This window comes from Pelophylax lessonae (genome assembly GCF_965119305.1).
Source record: "Pelophylax lessonae genome assembly, chromosome: 7".
Classification (NCBI taxonomy): domain Eukaryota; kingdom Metazoa; phylum Chordata; class Amphibia; order Anura; family Ranidae; genus Pelophylax; species Pelophylax lessonae.
In genome coordinates, this window is record NC_138774.1 from 176,185,875 (window position 1) to 176,211,185 (window position 25,311).

Genomic DNA, 25,311 nt, shown 5'->3' on the forward strand with positions numbered 1-25,311 from the left:
ATCCTAAGGAATGTGCATAGTCGCCACGTACTTGGCGACTACTGACTCTTCGTGAGTCAGGCTCCCTCTATGCACTTACGGATGGCCCGTGAACGGGACTGCCTGCGTCGTCTGCTGCATCTATTCCCGGATGGATTAGACAGACGGTGGTGCAGGTTTATTCAGTTAAGGGTCAGGTCCTACTTTTCCCTGTTTTGGTGCGTTCTACTCGGGCGCCTAGTGCTTCCTGGGCTTTTCGCCTTGTAGGCATCTGTGCTCCAGGTTGCAAGTCGGCTACCTGGTAGTCTGTTCACACCTTTACCACGTTTTATAAGGTGGATGTGCTGGCATCTGCAGATGCCTCTTTTCGGCCGTAAGTTTTTTGCTGGCTGCTGTTTGGAGGTCTTTTGGCCTTCCTTGAGGGTGTTTACTTGTTTTCAGGTGGGCCTCATCTGTTGTGCTGATGAGTCCTATGTTGCCTGGTTGGCAATGTTTGGCCTTGGGGACTTGTTCTATTCTGCTGTTCCCACCCCTCATTTTATGGCACTACTACTGATATGAATCAGAGAGAACTGCGCCCGTCAATGAACGATGGAGAAAACTGGATTTTTGACTTACCGTAAAATCCTTTTCTCAAGTTCATTGACGGACGCAGTACCCGCCCCTCTATTGCGAGTTGGGTTGGTGTTACTTTTCTGATACTGCTTTGATACAAAACTGGCATCCTATGCAGGAAGAGAGTGGGTCTACCCTCCGGTAGTGTCCTACTCCTGTAGGGGGCAGTATTACCCTACTGATATGAATCAGAGAGAACTGCGTCCATCAATGAACATAAGAGAAAAGGATTTTACGGTAAGTAAAAAATCCAGTTTTAGTCATTTGAATTGTTTTAGTTTTAGTCGTATTTTAGTCAACGAAAATATTTTAGTCAACTAAATTAACACTGTCTGCAAAGACAGAATTGGCAGGCAGTTGGGCCATGTATGGATTGGACAGACTTTCTACTGGATCTCCTTACACATCACTGAAGTAGAAGTAAAATTGTGCATAGTAACAGAGTTGGTGTGTTTTTCCACAAACAGTAGGTGTGCTAAATAATCAGATCAAATGGGCTAGGTTAGGCATGAGGCCACATTATTTTTGATGTTCTGGTCTTTGCATTTGTGGCATTATTGGCGACTGGTTAATGTGCTTAGTTTTTTTAAAGACTGTTCACCTTGCACTTTTTTGTCAAGAGCAAAAGAAAAATGCCAAATCATCGCCATTTTACATGAATTCTCTCCCATTTCTCCCTTTCACATGCTGATGTTCTGATCCTGCTGCTTCTTTTTGTATTCAATAGAGAGCTGGCAACATTTTTCATCTGTTTTCAATACTCATTATCGGTTTGTAGAATAGCCACTTCAAACATAATCTGAACTCAAATTGCAGGAAAGCTAGAAAGAAAGGCAGTCATTGATTTAAAAACATTAGTGAAGAACAGTTAAATTAGCTGCATTTTCAGATTTTACTTCTCTTTCTGATCTGTGATACAAAAAAAAAACACCCATCTCCTCACCAATAGGAACTCCTGGCCTTACCCATAAAAATGTAAAAGGTTTTAAAGAAGAATTCCAGCCAGATTCATAAGCACAGAGCTGAAATAGGTTGATGTAATACATTTACCTGCCAAAAGATTTTTTTTTTGTTATACAAGTCTTGTGACAACCACATTGTAAGGCCAGGAGGGCAACACCACTAGTCCCAATTGCAGGTTTCCAGCTTCCTATGTTACTTCTCAGTTTTTGAGAGCATTGATACAGTAATGAGTTTCTCCCAATGTCTAAGCTTCGTCAAGATCTCCCCTTCCAGTTTTTAGAGTGTTAAGTATGTTAGGACGACAGCATGATGCTGCAGACCTTAATTGCTTTGTAGTGTTGCCTCTCCTGATTTCTGTTCTGCAGGGAGGAGATTTTGGGAATATAAAAATAGCAATGTTTAAATGTTTTTATTCACATGAGAAGCTCCATAATTTATATTGATCATAAGTTCTCTTCTGTCTCCAACCCAGTGCAGCTCAGTCTGTTCAATGGGTTTCTGAGGCCAAGCTGCTGTCCTGTTGGTAGACAGCAGGGGCAAAGAATACTGTGATAACACTGCAGATTGCTGCCACATTCTCACTTGCATAGTTTTTGTTAATAAATCCACCTTTCCGTTTTTGGGACCCCCACTCTATAACTCCCAGGGTGATCTATAGCGATGAAATATTACAGAAATCATCGTCATCCACTAATTCATTTCTACCTAGAAGTGGCAAAGGAGCTAAGGGAGGCAGTTGACTGGCCTTCAGCTTTTATGTGTTAGCTCCTTCTGTACGTAAATCCCCTTTGTATCCATGTATAATTCCTGTGAGATTCATTATGGAGTAAACAGTTATATCTTTTTCTGAAAAGAAAAAAGTAATGCTTCAAAACTTGTTATAAGAACGCATTGCATTCTGTTTATGCTTCTTGACCTCAACAAAGTTCTACAGATAAATTTATGTTAATTCAAATCGCTCTCATTATGGAAACAAACAAAAAAATGCCCTATTTCCTGTAATTACACATTTTTATGTTACTGAAAATATATTTGTCACCTAAAAGTAATTATTACGCCTGCAACTTCAAGGTGTGTCATTTTTCATTGTTCAAAACCTCGTTATGTGTTTCTTTCTTTTACCCCCCTTCCTAACACATTTTCTCTTCCTTTGTCTCTCTCTTTCTATTCCTCCTTCTCTCTCTCTCTCTCTCTCTCTCTCTCTCTCTCTCTCTCTCTCTCTCTCCAAGGGTTCAAGATATTACAATATAATTGGGAACTCGCTCTCTTTCACCTCTCTCCCTCACTATCTCTCTTTTGCTATCCCTTTCGCTATTACTCATAATTTGTCTTTCTGTGTTTTTTTTCTCCGTCTACCAATTTCTTCTCTAGCTCTCTTCTTTTTTTTTTTCTCCTCTTTCATCCCCTTTTCTGTTCTTTTCTATTTTTTTTCTCTTTCGTTCAGTCACGGACACAGCTCCAGAATCTTCTTGACCATTGGGTTATGCTACCCCATACAGGAGTAGAACACTAGGCAGGAAAACAACTTTACCACGCCTATGGGGCAGCCCCAGGGGGTATACTCCCACACTCTACTATAGGCATTCCGTTTTTTTTCTGCCTAGTCAGGAAGGGACCTAGTTCCTCCTGGGATCTCTGGTCCTAGCATTTTTTTCCTTTTTAAATAGGATTTTTTTTCTTTTTTCTTCTTTTATTATTTTCTGTTTCTGTGAGATCTACAATCAACTGCCAGACTGGGCGACGAACTGGATAATCTAGATCATTACGATCTCCCCAGTCTGGCCAGCGTGCTCGCCCATACCTCAGCTCCAAGCCAGGTTGGCTGTGACATAGCCCCACTGAACGGGGGCTGGCCTGCAAGTTAAACATCTTGCGAGGGCGCATACAACCAGGTCTTAGCCTGAGTCGCAGTGTGCCTCATGGCCGACAGCACCCCCATTCCGATGGAGCGGTGATTTGTCCAGAGCGGTGTCCACCTGGTCCCATGGTATGGTAAATAGTGTCCCCCCTCTCCTCTGGTGGTTTCTTGGGGTGGACGTGGGCCCCTCCCTTGGACAGTCAGACCCCCGGGTTCCCCTCCTTCCCGCCAGCGTTCCCCCCCACGTCAGGGTCCCCTTGGGAGCACCCCCCATCTGCCGACACCGAGCTCCCCCTTCCCTCCCACCCCTATGGGGCTCATACCTGTCCAGGTCTGGTTTTGGGGTGTTGAGCTGACGAGGAGGGCCCGGGGGGGGGGGAGACGCGCTGCCAGCAGCAGATCGAATGATTTGGGGGGGAGTTGCCCTGCTGGGGTCCCCTACCAGGGTCCCCCCTTGCTGATGGATTGTTTTTCTGGGGTCATCTGTGGGCCCCAGGAGACACTATTTTGCAGTGGATCGCTGGCTGTGTAGATCAGAGGCCTTGTTTGTGAAGTCCAGCAGCCATTTTCTTGTGGTTTCCCATTAATAATAGCGGTGTTCATGTTCTTGGAGCCCTGTGGGCAGTGAATTAGGTGGCGGTAGCCCCTCCTTTGCATCTAGTGCTAGCTCCAGGACTTCCTTTTCTCCTCAGCTCGCTGCTTGGTGTGCAGTATTCTGGTGCCTTGTCTGTGCCTGACCGGTGGTGGTGAGTCCCTGTGGGTGCACTTAGGCTCTCCCTCTCTCTGCTGGGGCAGCGGCTGGTTGTGCTGGGACCTGTAGTGCCGCTAGTGCGACGGTGGGGGGGTCACTTTGCAGTGCTATTTCTTTTAACTGTAAGGTTCCCCTGGTTAACTCATGGATTCCCTGGAGCATTTTTTCGCCACCTGATCCCCTCTCAGAGGCTGTGGGCCCCTCTGGGTCCCAACAATCCCTGATGGCGGTCCTGCAGTTCTTAGTGTGCAAAGTAGATCAGTCCTGACTAGTCAGACTAGCAAAAAGCAAACCCCACCTTCACCTGCCTCTTCTGTCTCCTCAGATTCTGAGGCCGCTGGGTCTGCGTCCATGTACCCTGAGTGCTCTGATAGTGAGGATGATTCCTCTTCTGCTACAGCCGTACATGAAAAGGCACTCTTGGATGCACTGATTGTTTCGGTGCGGGAAACTTTAAAAAATGGAGAATGCTGCTGCTGCTGTGTCGGAGGGCCATCAAAGATGGCAAAGGTTTTCCCTTTTCCCGCCTACTTTGACAAAATTGTCACGAGTCAGTGGGGTTGCCCGAAACGCAATGTGAAACGCATCATTAAGGGTGTCATCCAGGGAAAAGCAGACAAAGGGAAGATCAGATAAGGCCTTCTTAGAAGACTAAGTATTTCAGTCATATCATGCCCCTAAGAACCACTGCTGTCACAGACAGCCTGGAGACTAGGGAAACTGCCTCTAGTGACAGATAAACTGCAACCCCTGGACCAACTGGTCCGCCAGCTCCGCAAAGGCAGGGGGTCCTTTTTTCTCGGCTCATAAGCGTCCCTTTCATCCCACAGGATCTCAGGACAAAGGATCTAAGCCTTCTTGGACCTCCCCTGGACCAGAGTGGGTCCTTCCAGACCTGCATACAAGCCCTTTTCTGCCTGAAGGGGTGCCCACACCTTTGTCTGGGGTGGGGGAAAGTTTTTCTTTTTTTCCAGATCGGTTGACCTCCCTGATTCAAGAAAAATGGTTCCACAAGTTGATTCGATCCGGCTACAAGATCGAGTTTCGTTTTTTCCTCCAACCTGTGCCTGTCCACAGACCGCCTGCGAGGTCTCTTCGGGGCAGTACAAGACTTGGTACTTCAAGGGGTGATTGTACCAGTTCCGACTTCAGAACATTTTCAAGGATTTTATTCCAACCTGTTTACAGTTCCGAGGAAAGAAGGCAAGGTACGTTTCTGAACCATTATGTGCAGGTACAGACTTTTTTGCTGTTACAGACAGCCTGGAGACTAGGGGAGCCGCCTCCACTACAATTCGGAACCATTTTTTGCGGGTACAGACTTTTCGCATTGAGTCCATTCATACTGTGGTGGCTTCCCTACATCAAGGGGATCTTCTTGCCTCTATCAAGGATGCTTACCTTCATATTCCAATATGCGTTTCCTCCAGGGAGACTGGTCACTTCATCTGGAGGTGTTTCATCAGCTGTGTCTCTGGTGGGGAACTCCCGAGGTGAACCTGTTGGCCTCTCATCTCAACAGGAAGGTACAGAAGTTTGTGTCTCAGTCTTAGGATTCTCTAGCCAACGCTACAGATGCACTGGTGGCTCCTTGGGCTCAGTATGGTCTGATTTATGCCTCCCCCCCCCCCCTCTCAGACCTTTGTCAAAACCCCTGCGCAGGATTGAGACAGAAGGGATTCCGGTCATCCTGATGGCTCTAGACTGGCCTCACTGGTCCTGGTATGCCAACCTGGTATGACTGGTCACTGATGCTCCTTGGAGACTTCTTCTCAGGGAATATCTGCTGTCCCAAGGGCCAATCATCCATCCTGCTTTTCAGTCGCTGGCTTTAACTGCTTGGCTGTTAAAAGCCAGGCGCTGAAGGATACGGGTTTATCTGAGTCGGTGATTCCTACACTATTAAAGGCTAGGAAATCTACCTAAAGGAAAATTTACCATCTTACTTGGAAGACGTACATTGCTTGGTGTGAGTCTCTTGGGGTTCATCCCCGCTCCTTTTTGGTGGCTCGGATCTTGGCCCTCCTCAAGGAAGGGGTTGAACAGCATCTGGCCTTGGGTACCATCAAGGGCCAGTTTTTGGCCTTGGCGGTCCTCTTCCAATGACCGTTGGCCACGCATTCCTTGCTTCGCACCTTTATTCAGGGGGTTTGCCACCTGGCTCCCCCAATGTGGTCTCTGTTGCCTCCGTGGGACCTTAATTTGGTGCTGTCAGTTCTCCAGAAACCTTTTTGAAAATATTTGAGAGTTTCCTCTGCTTACCCTGTCCCAGAAGGTAGTCTTTTTGGTGGCTATTACTTCTGCGCGCAGGGTGTAGGAGCTGGCGGCATTGTCCTGTCGTTCACCTTATCTGGTGGTTCACAGAGATAAAGTGGTGCTTCGCCCTTGTCAGTCATTCCTACCTAAGGTTGTTTCTGATTTCCATCTGAATGAAGACATTGTTCTACCTTCACTTTTCCCTAAGCTTAAGCAACCTAAGGAAATTGCTTGCATTCCCTGGATGTGGTTCGGAGTTATCAGAGTGTACCTTGCGGCTACGGAGTCTTTTTGGAAATCAGACTCACTCTTTGTCTTTACGGATGGACCTCGAAAAGGGTTCACTGCTGCTACCATTTCTAGATGGATCAGACAGACAGTGGTGCAGGCCCATTCAATTAGGGTCATGTTCCACCTTTCCCTGTCAAGGCGCATTCTACATGGGCACTTTGCCATCAGGCGTCAGTGATGCAGGTTTACAAGGCAGCCACCTGGTTGTCTGTGCACACTTTCACAAAATTCTAAAAGGTAGATATGCTGGCATCTGCGGATGCTGCTTTTGGCCGCAGGGCTTTGCAGGCTGCCGTTTCAAAGGACTAGTCCTCTTTGAGAGTGTATGTTTTCAGGTGAGCTCCAGTTGTTCTTGTTTGAGCTCCATGTTAACGGATTGGCTAGGTTTAGCCTTTGGGAATTGTCTTTTCTGCTGTGTCTTTTTCCCACCCCTCATGTTTGACACTGCTTTGGGACGTCCCAATGGTCAAAAAGATTCTGGAGCTGTGTCCATCAATGAATGAAAGAGAAAACTGGATGTTTGTCTTTCCGTAAAAACCTTTTCTCTGATGTTCATTGACAGACACAGCACCCACCCCTCTATTGAGTTGGGTTACTTTTCTTCTGACACTGCTTGCAACAAAACGGAATGCCTATAGTAGAGTGTGGAAGTATACCCTCTGGGACTGCCCCATAGGCGTGGTAAAGTATTTTTTCCTGCCTAGTACTACTCCTGTAGGGGTCAACATAACCCAATGGTCAAGAAGATTCTGGAGCTGTGTCCGTCAATGAACATCAGAGAAAAGGATTTTACAGTAAGACTAATATCCAATTTTTCTTCTCTAGTATTTTTTTTTCTCTCTCACTTTTTCCCTCTCTCCCTTTCTATTTGTTTTTTTGTTTTTTGTTTTTTTCCTTTCTTGATTTGCTAACTTTTTTCCTCTATTTCTCGGTCTCTCTTCTTTCCATTCTATTTCTCGATCAATGTCCCTTTTTTTCTTTTCTCTCTCTTACCTTCCCTGTCATTCTCAGGTTGTTTCCCTTCAGCATACAGTGTTTAAAATAAATAAAGCCCTTGATATTTAATCGACAGTGAAGCAGTCGGCAATGAGAATTTCTGTATTAAATCCTTATCTGGAGACTTGTACATTATAGGATGTTCTGACCATCTAACTTAGTGAAACATGAAGCTGCACATAATGACCCCGCGGTCCTGCTCTCCGTGAATGATCTCCTATATTGCCACCGATCACAGGAACTGGAAGGGATTCTGTGGTTGAGTTTATTATTTTCTGGATTGTGAGTCTCTTTGTGCTGATTATTTCTGGGAATCCACAAATCCCTGTAATTTCATAGTTCATACTGCCAGTTTCCAGAAAGTCAATATCGGCTGCATGGATCGATGACCTTCTTACCGTGCTCTAATCTTTCATCGCGCACATCTGCAGATTGATGCAATTAAGACGCGGCATCTTCCAACAAAGGAGTGATGGATTTTCTGCTCTTATAGTCTCTAAGGGTAACTGTGTTTCATCTGTTGGTAAACAAGGATGAAAAGTGAAGCAAATAGTTTGCAATTAGAGATTGAAGTTCACCTAAAAATTTGTAGCACAAGTCTTGCTTCTCCTGCTGAACAATTAATTGCTGTAATAGTGGTTGCAAAGGAGGACAAGGGCATCATATCCTCATCTGTCACTTTTATTGTGTATGCATTGAAGGTAAAAAGTTCTGTTGATGTTTTGCATTCCTTTGCTGCACACAAGGATTAGTGCGCTTTTCATGTTAAATTTTAAGACTACACTCATCCACCCAGGAGGCCATTTCTATTCACAATATGTCACACTGAATTTAAAATTTGTTAAGCAACGTGTTTTTAAAGAGCGAATTAGATGAGATTTTCAGTGCACTCAGTAGGAAACCATGTTCCATTTAAAGTGTCTGAATTTGCTTAAACGTGGTTGTCATCCTGTGATGTGCAGCTAGGTCCAGTTGTGACCAGTATATAAATCAAGAGCTCTCCTTTTATTTAACATGCTTTCTTTTAATCCGTTTTCCTGTAAGGTATTGCTGAATAATCATTATTTTTCCTATCACCTTGCAGGACGGCACACCTGAGATTAAAGGCTCCTCCCTACAGGAAACACAATCAATAAGCAGCTGTTACAGCCCTCACCCTTCCTCTTGTATATATTTTTTTCTCTGACCTTAAGACCGGGGAGGGGACCCTTTGAGGCAGGTTCAGGGATGCCAGGGAGGGCCAAACTAACATTCAGGGCTGGATAATGCATTCTCTCTCTCACAGGTCACCATTATTTTATTTTTCTTTGGTGCAAATCCTGAAACCAAAAACCTGTAAGTGAAAAAAAAAATGCATGTTAATACACGCAAAAAAGTGCACTTAGGGGTGTGCTTTGTCCACCCCCCCGAAGGGGTAGGACCTCTACCCTGATTCCCCGGGGCACAAGGCTCCTGACAGGGACAAAGGGTTTTCAATAGTCTGCCTAGCTAGAAGGCCTGGCAGACCCCATTCTTCTAGGCCAGCCGAAGCCGACCCCGAATGCTTTTTTCGGGGGCTCTCCTGAAGAGAGACCCTCCCAGGAGCAGAGGAGCCTGAGGGCCACACATTCTCAGACTTCAGGGCAAGCCCGAGGACTCACACCCTCCATCTTAGTGAGAAAAAAACACACACATAAGTGAAAGTGACTAAATGTGGGAGAGAAAATAAATAAGTGGCTGTGCATGGTGAACTGGTCAGGCCCTGAGGCCTGGTAACAAAAATTGCCCCGGACTTAAGCCAAAAGGCCCAACCCTAAAAGGTGCAGTGCAGAAAAAGCGTTTGGAGCTGTGACCATGTGCCGGTTCACACATTGGGGTCCCACACCCAAGTGTTACTAAGAGCACCTCAGCAGCTACCACTCCCAGAGGGCACAGACACTGCAGACTGGGCTATTAATATTACTGGCTATGCTCTCTTTCGGAAAGACAGGGTAAAACGGAGGGGTGGTGGTGTTTGTCTCTATGTGAGATGTGATCTCAAAGTGAGTGTTAAAGATGACCTAGTTGATGGAGAGTGTGCTGAATCTGAAGCAGTATAGGTTCAAATGTACATGGGTGTGCATAAAACAAAGATTATCATTGGAGTTTGTTATAGACCTCCCAGTATTAATGAGGAGGTGGAGACTCAGCTCCTGGCACCGATAGAAAGGGCTGCAAGGGCTGGGACAGTATTAATAATGGGGGATTTTAACTACCCAGACATTGACTGGAGTAATAGCACTGCTGGAACAGTTAAAGGGCACACATTTATAAACCTATTACAAGACAATTTTATGGTGCAGTTTATTGAGGCCCCCACTAGAAATGATGCTCTGTTGGACCTGGTAATCTCAAACCATGCAGAGCTTATTAACAATGTTCATATAAAAGAACATCTGGGTAGCAGTGACCATAACATGATTTCATTTAATGTTAGCTGTAAGCAAAAAATGCATACAGGAAATACAAAAACATTTAACTTTAAGAAAGCAAATTTTCCAAGGATGAGGGCTACTCTCCAGGATTTAGACTGGGAGGGAATATTGGCATCGATGAGTACAGAACAGAAATGGGGATTTTTCAAAAATACTTTATGCAAACTCACTGCAAAGTATATTCCCATGGGTAATAAGTTTAAAAGGCTAAAAATAAAACCTATGTGGCTCACGGCAAAAGTTAAAAAGCTATAGATAAAAAGAAAGGGGCTTTTAAAACAATATAAAAATTAGGGAACACTATCATTGTTTACTTGTTACAAAGAATATAACAGAATATGTAAAAAGGAAATCAGGGACGCAAAAATCCAAAATGAACCACAGATTGCAAAAGATAGTAGGACAAACCCAAAAAAATTCTTCAAATATATTAACAGTAAAAAGCTTAGGTCTAAGCATGTAGGCCCTTTACAAAATAATCAGGAGTGGGTGACTGGGGATAAAGAGAAGGCAAATTTATTAAATACTTTCTTCAGCTCTGTATATACAAAGGAGCATGGGGGAGCTCATGACCATAATGAAGACGGTATTGACACAGCCCCAAAAGATCCACAATGGCTCAAAAGTGATATGGTCCAGAAATATTTAGACAGAATAAGGTTGGATAAAGCGCCTGGACCAGATGGCATCCACCCACGCATCCAAAAAGAACTGAGCGCTGTCATTTCTAAGCCTTTGTTTCTAATTTTTAGGGACTCGCTAAGGACTGGAATAGTACCACTGGATTGGCGTAGGGCCAATGTTGTGCCTATATTTAAAAAGGGATCAAAGTATTTGCCAAGTAACTATAGACCTGTTAGTTTAACTTCTATAGTCGGGAAGATATTGGAGAGTTTATTAAAAGACCATATAGATGAGTTCTTTCTGGAAAAAAATATTTTAAGCAACAGACAGCATGGATTCATGAGAGACAGAAGTTGTCAAACAAACCTGATTTCTTTTTATGAGGAGGTAAGTAAAACCTTGGACAGAGGGGTGGCTGTGGATGTAGTATACTGGATTTTGCAAAAGCGTTTGACACAGTTTCTTACACACGGCTAATGTGTAAGGTAAAGTCTACTGGCTTGTAAAGATCAGTTTGTAATTGGATAGGAAATTGGCTAAAAAATAGAATTCAGAGAGTAGTGGTTAATGATTCTTACTCTGAATGGTCTAAAGTTATCAGTGGTGTACCCCAAGGTTCAGTGTTGGGACCCTTACTTTTTAATATCTTTATAAATGATATAGGGTCTGGGATTAAAAGTAGCATTTCAGTCTTTGCAGATGACACCAAGCTTTGCAGTGCAATAACTTCTTTACAGGATGTCTCCAACTTACAAGCTGACCTCAGTGCACTGTTTCATTGGGCAACTATGTGGCAGATGAGGTTTAATGTTGATAAATGTAAAGTTATGCACTTGGGGGCTAAGAATATGCATGCATCATACATACTAGGTGGAGTAGAACTAGGGGAATCTATAGCGGAGAAGGATCTGGGTGTTCTGGTAGATCATAAGCTTAATAATAGCATGCAATGCCAAGCTGCTGTTTCCAAAGCAAGCAAAGTCCTTTCTTGTATTAACAGAGGCATGGACTCCAGAGAGAGAGAGATATCCTTTTCCCCCTGTACAAATCATTAGTAAGACCTCATCTGGAATATGCAGTTCAGTTTTGGGCACCAGTTCTTAAAAAGGATATCGGGGAACTGGAGAAAGTGCAGAGAAGGGCAACCAAACTGATAAGAGGCATGGAGGACCTCAGCTATGAGAAAAGATTAGACAAACTGAATTTATTCTCTCTTGAGAAGAGGAGATTAGGGGGGGTATGATCAACATGTATAAATACAAAAGGGGACCATACAGTGAACTTGGTGTTAAGTTGTTCACTTTAAGGTCAACACAGAGGACAAGGGGGCACTCTTTAAGTCTAGAGGAAAACCGATTTCGTCTCTAAATACGGAAAGGTTTCTTCACCGTAAGAGCTGTGAAAATGTGGAATAGACTCCCTCCAGAGGTGTTTCTGGCTATCTCACTAGATTGCTTTAAAAAAGGTCTGGATTCTTTCCTAGGTGTACATAAAAAAAATGGGTATTAAAAGATTTTTTAGGTAAAGTTGATCCAGGGAATATCCGATTGTCTCTTGGGGGTCAGGAAGAATTTTTTTTCCCCTGCTTTATCAAATTGGATCATGCTTTGCTGGGGTTTATTTTCGCCTTCCTCTGGATCAACAACGGGTATAGGATTGTGTATATGGGATTGTTTGGTTGGGTTTTCAGATATAGAGATGGAGGACTGTGGGACTTTAACGTTGCTCAGTAATCAATCAAAACTAAATATGAAAATCTAAAATACACATATTGTATATTAAAAATGTATAAATGTATTTATTTAACAAAGACATAAAAAATTATTCAATTTAAAACGCTCAATGTTACAGTATTTGATTATTACGCTTTAATTTCTGACCGTTTTCGCCAAAGCTTCTTTTTCAGAGAAGGCATAGATATCAATCTGACTGATAAACAGATAAGATATAATGAGTACAATGATCTACATATATAGATTCTGAGAAATAGTAATGTCCATACCTGAGGTATGTAACATGAACTGCTGAAATGGGGTGTGTGAGCCTACACCTGGGGGTCCTCGAGCAGATTCGCTCTGTTAGGTCTCCCGCGGGGGGGGGGGGGGTAAGATATCCAATGGGGCAAAGGTAAACCTACCAATGATAATATCTTTGTCAAAAAGGCAAATGATATTATAATATACTAACACTATTGACTGCCAAAATCCACTTACACTCATTGAAAACAATGTATTGATTACTGAGCACCGTTAAAGTCCCACAGTCCTCCATTTCTTTATCTTACAGGCAGTAGTCCTCACCCTAGGTAGACATGCGGTTACTTAATTATCCTTTTAGGTGTGCCGTCCTGGAAGGTGATGGGAAAAAACATGGATAGACTTCCACGTAACAGGGTTTCTAGGAACATTCCAGGATGGCAGGCCTACTTCCCACCCAGTTGAGGGGTGAAAAACAATAAGAACAGTAGGTGGTGAGTAACTAAGTGGATTTCTTCCTCTTGTGGACTGGTTTCGGGAGTTACTTTATTACAAACTGAGGGACAAGGGGAAGGGTGGGGGCTTTAACAGCTGTCAATTGATTGTGTTTCCTGTAGAGAGGAGCCTCTCATCTCAGGTGTGCTGTCCTGGAAGGTTACTAGAAACACCATTACCAGTAAGTCTTACGGTGTTTTTTCTTTTACTGACACTTTAAATACCTGAACTGATGAGGCTTAGAAAAAACATCATCAGGAAAGGGGACTGGTAATCTGGGAATCTAAATACATTTAGCCTGAAGGAAAACGCAGGACAAAGTCTATTTTCTATAGGTGATAAACTCCGCGCTTATGGTGATATACTTGGATAGAAATGGATACAAAATGATAGGCTGCTGCCTCCCTAGACTATAGTCAAAGACTATATAAAGATGAAGAGAAATTAGGGAATGGCGCTGCCTAGTGACAGTATAATAAGTAAGGGTATAATATGAAGTAGAATTAGAGGAGTAAAGTCTGAAGGAAAACGTATGTATGGTGTATAAAAATCTTGTGTCAGATGGTCAATAAATTAACATGTGCATGAGTACCTATAGGGGATGTATGCACATAGATAATATATAAAAGTGACTGAGTGCTGATAAATATATAAATAATTAATAATAATGTAAACAGGGATGAAGATAAATATGAGACAATGCTAATATATAATATACAGACAGTATAAAAAATATATATAATATGGTGAATATATAAAGTATCAAATAATCAAATTGGTGGCGTGTGCATAAGTGCCTATAAGTGACAAGTGCACATGGATATATAAAGTGACCAAAATGCAAATAAATAAATAACTATAAATAAGATAAATGATACACAGTAGTGACTTCACTGAATATAATAATATTGCTGGATAAAGTGACGGAATGGTGATAGGAAGGTGACTTGGTGGTTAAAAATATCCAAAAATGATGCAAAAGGTGACTTAGTGGCTATAAAATTCCAAAAAGTATTGGAAAAACAGGTGACAAATTCTTTGTGTAAATAATACACATTAGGTGACCCTGTGGTGGGTAGTGAGGTGCTCCGTGACCCCTATAATAGGTAACCCACTCACCAGAGATACCCACCCCACACAGGGGTATAGAGCGGGTATATAGATGAATGGGACGGTGATCCTTCAGATCGATCCTTGTTCCCTCTGTAGGTCCTGGCATGGACGTGCTGGGGGGTCCCTGTGGGGTACCGGGGTGTAGTAGGATTCGTAAAGGAGGATGGCCGGGGTCTGGTGGGGTCCTGCCTGTATGGGGTAGTGGCTCCAATACTCCAAGGTAAGATCAACCAGTTTCAATGGGACAGATCATGTACACCAAAACCATATGGAATAAGGAAAAGGCACATAGTGTGATACTGTATGGCAAATGCTTTATTAAAAGTCACAGGTAAAGGGTACTCACATTTAGAATGATTCAAACAAGCGGTGTACAATGGGTCTGGAATGCAGTGCAATCCACGCCAAATGCTGGAACCGGAACTTGCCATACAGTATCGCACTATGTGCCTTGTCCTTATTCCATACGGTTTTGGTGTACATGATCTGTCCTATTGAAACTGGATGATCCTACCTTTGAGTATTGGAGCCACTACCCCATACAGGCAGGACCCCACCAGACCCCAGCCATCCTCCTTTAGGAATCCTACTACACCCCGGTACCCCACAGGGACCCCCCAGCACGTCCATCCCAGGACCTACAGAGGCCTTGTAATCATTGTGAACATCCAGCTGCGACTCCCAGCTAAGATCTCTGAGATACGACATGCAGCTTTTAATTTTTCTTCCTAAGCCATGGTTTCTATCTCTTTCTTTGCAGGAGCTGCAAGCTAAGCAGTGGCAGTTTCTGCATGGCATCTGGCGACATTCTCTACATTGATATAACAAGGCGATGGAACAGCATGGCGTTAGACCAAAGAGAATCCGGTAATCTTCCTTTCCTCATTCACCTAACACTATAGTTAATTTTGTCCTGCAGTTCCATTTTATATTTATCCCATATCTGGGTGCAGTGGGTGAGCGGTCAAACATAATTCACCTTTCTATAATCCAGAAACATCATGGAGTAATTTTGCTTTATGTTTTCTGTATGCATACATTTGCTAAGTCACTGATAGGTTTCACTGATGGGCACTGATAGGCGGCACTTACTGTATGGGCAATGACGGGTGGCAGTGAAGGGCAGCACTGATTGGCATAACTGATGGGCACAGACTGGTTTAACTGATGGGCACAGAGTGGCATCACTGTTGGGGCTGCATTGTAATCAAGGCACTGATGATTAGTGCCCTGATTACCTTTACGCGTTTTTCCTGTCAGGAGATGCCGCTTATCAGCTCTCCTCACCTCACACTCTGTCAGTGTGAGAGAAAAAGCAGATAAACAGCACTTCCTTCTTTACATGTAATCGGCTGTGATTGGACACAGCCGATCACCTCGCTAAAAACTTGCGGCTCTTTGCCGAGATCAGGGTCACACCATGTCCCAGGAACACTACGTACTCGCAATTGTCATCATATCACGTTGTCCCAGAACGAGAGCCTCACTGATCCACCGTCCTTTGATGGCGGGCGGGAAGTAGTTAAGGAAAAATATTGCATTCATATCTTTTTGCGGGAAAAAATGTGCATTTATTATTTTTTCCCCACAGGAGCCTGCAAAGCATGGATCATAGGAGCAATGCCAGGCTCCTGTAGAGATTAACTCAAGCCTTTTCAGGTAGAAAGCCAGAGGCAGTGTCAAGAGACTCCAAGTGCGCTGATCAGGGGGTTAGGCTTTCGGGGTGTTAAGCTACTGTACATGTTACACCCTAAATACAGGTGTAACATATAACATGTTCCTGAAGCCAAACTTAGCCTTTGAACCATACAAACAATACGTAAACATTAAGCCACATTGAATGTGGCTTTGAAATCGTGCGAATATATCTGAAATTGCACATTTTCAAAGCCACATGCCAGTGCGAATTCAGGTGCAACTTGGAAGACATCTCGGCGGATTCATGCACAGATGTCTATGAAAGTTGCATCCGAAATCACCAAAAGTAGTGCAGGAACTACTTTTTCAAATCGATGCGGCACCCCAAAGTCGGCCATGCGTCGATTTGAACAGTGCCATTGCCGACAATAGGGTGCAATTTGTCATGCGATTTGACCGTCAAATCGTATGACAAGTCGCTCCGTGTGAGTGGGGGCTAACAATAACTAATAATCTGACTGGCTTTACAACCAAAAAGGAAAACCAGCATGACAAAATGTGAGTGTGAGCATGACTAGGATTATAAAAAAAACATGGAGCACCCTGGGAAAGAACAAATAAACATATTTTGCTACATGCGCCGCGGCAAACGGTAGGCATGGCCAGTGGGAGGGTCTTAAAGGGAGACTGAACAGAATCTGTGCCTGCTGTATATACTGCACACATATATACCACAGTCTGTCTTTGTACCCACAAAATACTAATTACTGCGCCACGACTGACCGTCTCACAGACACAAATAAACCTTAGGACAAAGGATCTTGAACACACCATGAACACGTTGGTCAGATCCATGTAGAACATAATACAAACAAAACATATAGATTGCAGCAGTTAGGATAAGCACCACGTTCTCACAAGAGTCCTTTCTTACATCAAAGTCCTCAATATTACCCCCTATAAATCAGAGTGCCACCTTACATCTGTGCCCCCTTAGATTCTCCAGAATGCTACCTTAGATGATTCTCCAGAGTGCCCCTTAGATCATCCTCCTGCAGAGAGAATTCCCCCTCAGATGGTCCTCCTGCAGACATAGTACTCCCTCAGATGGTCCTCCTGCTGACATAGTTCTCTCTCAGATGGTCCTCCTGCAGACAGTGTGCCCCCTCAGATGGTCCTTCTGCAGACAGTGTGCCCCCTCAGATGGTCCTTCTGCAGACAGTGTGCCCCCTCAGATGGTCCTCCTGCAGACATAGTGCCCCCTCAGATGGTCCTCCTGCAGACAGAGTGCCCCCTCAGATGGTCCTCCTGCAGACAGAGTGCCCCCTCAGATGGTCCTCCTGCAGACAGAGTGCCCCCTCAGATGGTCCTCCTGCAGACAGAGTGCCCCCTCAGATGCACATTCACAGTTCAAGAGACAGGGAATTTGTGAACTACCTCAACTAGTGGCATGTGAATTTAAACCACACCCCGCTGCCCAATCTGAGGAGGCAGAGGAGGTCTGAAGGAGGCAGTTACATCCTCCTCCACTCTGAATGCTGGGGCCTGTGCATATGTCACTAGTTGCTAGACACCAGGTATTGCTAGCAACCAGTAATTTGACAGTGGGCAGCAATGGCCAGTGGCAGAGCAAGGGGAATCCGGGATGCAGAACTTGGGAGTTAGGACTAGTAGTTGAGACATTTACAGATGGGAGAAATTACAACGTTTTTTTACAATCTGTCCGTAAAATTATGGACAGTTGGCATCAGTAAGAGCAGAGAGAGGATATAAATGAGAATACTTAAGTCTGCAGTCATCTGCCATACAGAGAAGGTATAAGTCATGCTTAATTTGTTCAGTGATGTCAGTAATCAATAGCAGCTTAACAGGCACAGGTTATGTGTATATGATAAGGTTTTATCTTAAAGGGGAAGTCCAGTATACAACGAAAATCTTGAAATCTACTTGCAGTCACAATCTAAGACTAACTTATCTAGTCCTGTAAAGCAAAACTCGCTATATATACCTTTTCTGACGCTAATCCAATCCGGTCTCCAGTGGCAGAAGCTCTGTGCAGGACACAGCTGACGACGACTGTGAAATGCCTGGGAAATTATGTCACCCACAGACTTACTATGGGGCTTCCCTTTTCGCTGCCTCTGCTGCACCTGCCTCCACAGAAAAGCCGCCGCTTACATATCAGCGTGGGATAGGATCGTCTTCAGAAAAGATGTGTATAGCGAGTTTAGCTTTACAGGGTTAGATAGGTTAGTCTTAGATTGTGTCTGCAAGTAGATTTTGAGATTTTAGTTTTAAGCTGGACTTCCTTTTTAATCATGTAGCGTTTTTTTTTGTAAGATATTCTGATCGCATGTACGGTAAAGGGCACAGGTCACACATTTTATCACCACTTCCGCCTAGAGCCCTTATAGGATACTCAGGTGTTTTGTCCCACTTTTTCCCCATGTGGATTCACTATAGGATGGTCTACACCAAGCAAAAGGAAGCCTTTGCAAAATCGCATACAAACATTCAGCTCACACAACACTCAATCTCAAAGTGATAATGCTCCCCTTGCATCGGAGCAGGAGCCCGCGCTGAAACCGCTCTCTGCATCCGACTCCAGCTCTTTTCAGGCAAGCAACCAGTGACACTTTTGACAAAAGCAGAATTTTCTGCATCTATGTCAAAATTTCTTGAACAAATACCTGTCTTAATACAGCCATCTTTGCCAAGGGCTCAAAACATGAGTCGGATCCTGATAAAATGGAATGATGAGGACATTAAGGCGGTATTGGAGGATGGTGTGGACATTTTTTCTCCCTCCAGGATGCTGCTATATTGATGAGGGAGCTATATTCAACAGGCTTGGTAAATTGGAAAGGCTCATTGCTCCCGTCGGCAAGAGCCCTGGTATTGTACAACCTAATCTCCTCCATCTCCTCATACCCCTTTGGGTAGAAAGAGACCTGCAAAATCGTTCAAAACATCCCTGTTCATGAACAGATTGAGTGTGCAGTCTATGAAGATTGTATTAGTCAAGGCAGGATTTTTACTCCCCACAAAATTTTTGCTGAACTGTAGCCAGTAAAGAAAGAGTTAACGAAGAAGTGGCCTACTATCTTAGTCTTAAACCTCTCACTGTACCTATTGAAGATCATCTTTCTTTCAAGGGTTCTTTAGATAGAAAGTTTGAGACACTTTAAAGGCTCTCTTTAGGCTGGGTTCACACACACACACATATATATATATATATATATATATATATATATATATACAGTGGGTACGGAGAGGAATTCAGACCCCCTTAAATTTTTCACTCTTTGTTATATTGCAGCCATTTGCTAAAATCATTTAGGTTCATTCTTCTTCCTCATGAATGTACACATAGCACCCCATACTGACAGAAAAACACAGAATTGTTGACATTGTTGCAGATTTATTAAAAAAGAAAAACTGAAATATCACATGGTCCTAAGTATTCAGACCCTTTGCTCAGTATTTAGTAGAAGCCCCCTTTTGATCTAATACAGCCAGGAGTCTTTTTGGGAAAGATGCAACAAGTCTTTCACACCTGGATTTGGGGATCCTCTGCCATTCTCCTTGCAGATCCTCTCCAGTTCTGTCAGGTTGGATGGTAAACGTTGGTGGACAGCCATTTTTAGGTCTCCCCAGAGATGCTCAATTGGGTTTAAGTCAGGGCTCTGGCTGGGCCATTCAAGAACAGTCACGGAGTTGTTGTGAAGCCACTCCTTCGTTATTTAGCTGTGTGCTTAGGGTCATTGTCTTGTTGGAAGGTAAACCTTCGGCCCAGTCTGAGGTCCAGAGCACTTTGGAGAAGGTTTTTGTCCAGGATATCCCTGTACTTGGCCGCATTCATCTTTCCCTCGATTGCAACCAGTCGTCCTGTCCCTGCAGCTGAAAAACACCCCCACAGCATGATGCTGCTACCACCATGCTTCACCGTGGGGACTGTATTGGACAGGTGATGAGCAGTGCCTGGTTTTCTCCACACATACTGCTTAGAATTAAGGCCAAAAAGTTCTATTTTGGTCTCATCAGACCAGAGAATCTTATTTCTCACCATCTTGGAGTCCTTCAGGTGTTTTTTAGCAAACTCCATGCGGGCTTTCATGTGCCTTACACTAAGGTGAGGCTTCCGTCGGGCCACTCTGCCATAAAGCCCCGACTGGTGGAGGGCTGCAGTGATGGTTGACTTTCTACAACTTTCTCCCATCTTCTGACTGCATCTCTGGAGCTCAGCCACAGTGATCTTTGGGTTCTTCTTTACCTCTCTCACCAAGGCTCTTCTCCCCCAATAGCTCAGTTTGGCCGGACGGCCAGCTCTAGGAAGGGTTCTGGTCGTCCCAAACATCTTCCATTTGAGGATTATGGAGGCCACTGTGCTCTTAGGAACCTTAAGTGCAGCAGAAATCTTTTTTGTAACCTTGGCCAGATCTGTGCCTTGCCACAATTCTGTCGCTGAGCTCTTCAGGCAGTTCCTTTGACCTCATGATTCTCATTTGCTCTGACATGCATTGTGATCTGGAAGGTCTTATATAGACAGGTGTGTGGCTTTCCTAATCAAGTCCAATCAGTATAATCAAACACAGCTGGACTCAAACAAAGGTGTAGAACCATCTCAAGGATGATCAGAAGAAATGGAAAGCACCTGAGTTAAATATATGAGTGTCACAGCAAAGGGTCTGAATACTTAGGACCATGTGATATTTCAGTTTTTCTTTTTTAATAAATCTGCAACAATGTCAACAATTCTGTGTTTTTCTGTCAGTATGGGGTGCTATGTGTACATTCATGAGGAAGAAGAATGAACTTAAATGATTTTAGCAAATGGCTGCAATATAACAAAGAGTGAAAAAACATCCCTGTATATCCCTGTATATATATATAAAGTGACCCGTTTGGGGCGTCATTAACTTAACATTGACATCCCCTGTGATTCGCATGAACGCCGTGTGTTTTCAAATCGGTGCGGGAAACGCACAGGATTTGCTGCGTTTCCCACACTGCATATATGTGAGCCAAGCCTTACCCTTGCAGTTCCAGCTCTCACTAGGTCAGTGAACAACCAGCATGATCCTATTTTCCATGATTGTGCCTTAACAGAGCAATTACAGTACTTACCTTTTGCTCTGTTGTTTTGTGTGGATGCCCTAGAATATGAAATTAGAAAGAATTCCAGAATGGCTGTAATCACCACTCACATCTTGTGGCTTAACGCCTGGACAGTTGAAGATGTATATTTGGAGAGGTACTTGACCAGTTCATCAAAGATGCCACAGGAGGGAAGGTTTTACTCCCACAGCGGACGATCCAAAAACCCCCTCATAAGCCTCTACTGTAATAGTCGTATGTACTGGGCCCACGACGGGCTGTCTGTGGCAGCCATGTTGTTCAAAATACAGCAATTACAATTTGTGTCGCTGTCTTTTCTGTGCTGAACCAAAGACACAGCTGCAGTGACTTTCTCCCTCACTCTTCCTCCAGTTCATGCAATAAAACTGTTAGCCATGCCAGAACTTTCTTATCAGATCCTTGAGAGGAAAATGCAGACTCTCTGGTGCCTATTACCCCAATCCACACTTAAGTCTGGAATATCCTAATAAAAATGTCTGACTTGCCCTCTTGAGTGACTGGAGTTTTAACAGATATCTGCACTAATCCACATTCCTGATAGACTGGTTAGCAGTCAAGACTCTAAAACTTTGGGATATGTCCTAACTCATAAAAAATAATAGCACAGCCAGAATAAAGTAATTTTCACCTTCATCAGTTCTTGGGTAGCATTTTGAACCCAAACACCCCTATGCTAGGAGGTACCAGAGTGGATTAGGCCTCCACACCCCTCCTCTGAGAAATAGATATCCGAGACCTGTCATATCTATATCCATTTTGAAGGTAATGTCATGCTGGAAAATAATTTGCAGGGCAACTGACTTTAACCTGCAGCTATTCAGAGATATAAGTACTTATGGAAAACTGTATCTGGGACTTGGTCCTAAACGTGCTGACATCCTAGCAAGCACCCCTTTGACTAGATGATTGGCCAGATGGTTTCTGTTAACACCCTCTTGATGTGAAGAAAAGTGGAATGCATCCACAATTTAGCAGCTCTCGTGTACCATCATGCAAAAGAAGACCGAACAAATTCACGAGAGCCAATAGATCAATTTGCTCACGGACTGAAATCTGCTGAAACAGGACTTGCAATCATTCTTCATTTTTCACCTCTATCTTCTGTGCTTGTTGTCTCCTTGTTTCTTTGTAATATCTATTTTGTACATATTTTATTTGCACCAATTTTTCACCTTTTCATAATTAAACTATATTTTAAAAAGTGTTAAAACTATATCTAATGTGTTAATGCAAACTAAAAGAATCCCTGTCTCTTAAAGTATAACTCTCTAAATATACCTGTCTGTGGTGACAGCGTGTGCACAGAGGTTTATTTTTCATAATTGTTATTGCTAAGCTTGTGAAATATTCCTGCTTTTCGACAAAGCAGGTGGTGGCAGTTTAAAGGGTTAATTAATTAGTTAACTTAACCCAGTGACAATCACTCTCAGCCTTTTGGTACTTAGATTGTGGTCCCGCAAGCTGGAAAATCATGGTGTAGGGCGCAGCTGAGAGTGTTTTTGTTCTGTAAGTGACATCGCGGTGAGAGGTTGACCAGTCTTTTGTCATTAATTGGTGAGAAAGGCAGTGGTCTGGCCCCATGTATCATTATAGCTATCTCCTCAAAATGCAGATAACAAGCACACAAATGCAGAAAGTTTAGCCTTTCTTTTCAGCCCAAAGCTTGGACCACAAAGCCCAGCATGTCTTCCCCAGAGCCCTCTGCTCAGTGAAGGAGCTTCCCCACTTCTAAGAGTGAAGGGACCTCTGTTACAGTTTGCTTTTCTCTGGGTCGCAGACATCCCAGACCTCTGGGTTCAATGGGTAGGTGTAAATGAGCTCAAAACGCTACCCTTTCACCTCTTGCTTCTATAAAATCAACAAAAAACTGCACAAGGACAGTCAGATTTGCACAATGCCCTGAACCATCCCTTGCCCAAGGGAGTAGTTTTGCCATTATCGCCACAAAACCGGTTTTAAGGATTCTTTTCAAATCTGGTTATTTTACGAAATCTCAATGGGGGGGTATTCATCCTGTTCTGAACTTAAAACCCCCCTCAACAAATGCCTTTAGATTCCAAAATCTTTCATGGAATCTGCAAGATCAGTAAATGCTTTTATAAGACTCTAGGATACGTGACATCAATAAACATTCTAAATGCCTATCTACATATTCCCATTTTCCACTTGATCAGGGATTTTTGCGCTTCGCAGTGGCAGGCAATCAAGAAAAACAATTCCAGTTTTTGTACTGCCTTTTGGCCTATCTTTTTTCCCTTAAGTATTCACAAAGCTTCTAGCATCTCTTCTTGCCCTTCTCAGAACTCAGGACATGCAGGCCAGTCACAGGCTATCTTAAACCACCTTCTCCTAGGCCTTATCTCCCATCCAGCTGTCAGCAAATGTCCATAGGACAATTCATGATAGTTTTTTTTTTTTTTTCATTAGAATTCTAAGCCTCATGATAGTACAGCCTTAAAAGGTGGCTATTTGCCCAAATTTGTTCAAGAGCTCTCCAAAACAACATCCCGTCGACCTGGAAGAGGCATGAAACTTCTCTCAACCTACCCATACTCCTGTCCAGCCAAGCAAGAAAATCCCTCTTTTAGTGCATTTCAAGCCCATCCCTAACAATAAAGAAGTCTTTCCTTCCCTACCACTGGAAAGTGAAAAACAGATGCCAGTCTTTTGGTTTGGGGAGGAGTTTTCCAATCCCTTAAGGTCCAGGCAATGTGGACACTTATGGAAACCAAGCTTCTCATCAAAATCCTGGAACTCAGAAAAGTTTGAATGGCTTTCCAACATTTTACCTTCTGCAAGGGCACCCAGTCATTGTGCAGTCAGGCAATGCCACTGCTGTAGCCTACGTCAGTCACCAAGGGGGCTCCAGGAACCATGCAGCCTTGAAGGAGCAAGCCATATAATCTCATGGATGGAAACTCGCTGTCCTGGCCAAGGTCTTCCACCTCATTGAGGACATAGGCCTACCATCCTTAATCCCTGCTCCAAAGCATCAGAAGGAATAAAAAACCTGCTCTGCAGATACACTTGTACCTGGGATACACAAGTATAGCTTTGACAGCTGAGAGAGGAGGGGAAATATGACCTCATGCTCAAGCCACCATTTCAAAGGGTCCTCAGTGAGAGGCAGAGGTGGGGCTTTACAATATTTTTACATTTCCTCTTCTGCCTTGGCATAGGGGGTCTTGAGTTCTATTGAACCTTCAGCATTAGTGAAAGACTGTCCCAGCATAGTCATGAGCAGCGATGTTGCCTTTCTTTTGGGAGGAGAATGGCTGTCTTCAATGGGTGTTTCTTCTTCCAGAGTTAATTTTTCCCTAGGCACTTCATCCACATTTGTCCTTCTATTAGATGTAATCTGTGTTTGAACAAAAGATAATAGTATAAGAAGAGCACACACTGAACTGCCTGAGAGTGTGATTAATTCTGATGGGGTGTGGAAACCGCACAGTAATCAATACAGTTCCCACACCGCATCAGTGAAGCGGTGCTTACACAACACAATGTAGCCGAGCTACTAGCTGTCAGGGAGGAAACATGATGAAATTCAAATTACCTCCAAAGATGCAGCCTCCTCAGTCACTCCTCTGTATATCTCCAATCTCTCCTCCTCTGTGAGAATAAAAGGCAGTCCCTTAAAGTGCTTAAAGTGAGGATCTAGTGCAGAGGCTGTATGAAGGATCTTCTTCTCTGCCTCAGTGCTGTACCTCTTCAGGAGATCTGTTTTGATGGCATTCTTGATCTCATGGGTCATGGGTGTGTCTCCCATGGTGTCTGTCATGCTTTGGAGCTGTTGTGCATTTAGAGTGTAATGAGAGACACTGTTGGGTTGTGCTCTTCTGACATCAGCAAGGTTGCATCCATCATTGGCTTTAATGCACTCACAGCATCCTCTGCATTTGACACATCTGTTTCATTGAGAGTGCAGAGATCAGACTCTCCTTTTCTGACTTCTGGAGACAGCAAGGTGGCACAAACTGCAGGTTGTTGTTCTAAGAACAAGTCATATGCGCTGTTCCATCTTGTTGGCACATCAGTTTTTAGCTTATGATTCTTCAGGCCCAGACATTTCTGTTTCTCTTTTAGACAGTGGCTTGCTCTAGTGCTGCGGTGAAAGAATGTGGATATTCGTCGCACTCTGCCGAGAAGCCTGGAGAGCGTGGC

The 25,311-nt window shown here is 43.7% G+C and overlaps 1 protein-coding gene across 1 annotated transcript in view; it reads left to right on the top strand.

Moving 5' to 3' along the window:
* Positions 1–25,311, top strand: part of TTLL11 (tubulin tyrosine ligase like 11) — a 315,361-nt gene that overhangs the window by 245,408 nt on the left and 44,642 nt on the right. Inside the window, exon 8 of the mRNA XM_082263577.1 lies at positions 15,131–15,237. Coding sequence (XP_082119703.1) covers positions 15,131–15,237 — 107 coding nt within the window. The remainder of the gene's footprint in view (positions 1–15,130; positions 15,238–25,311) is intronic.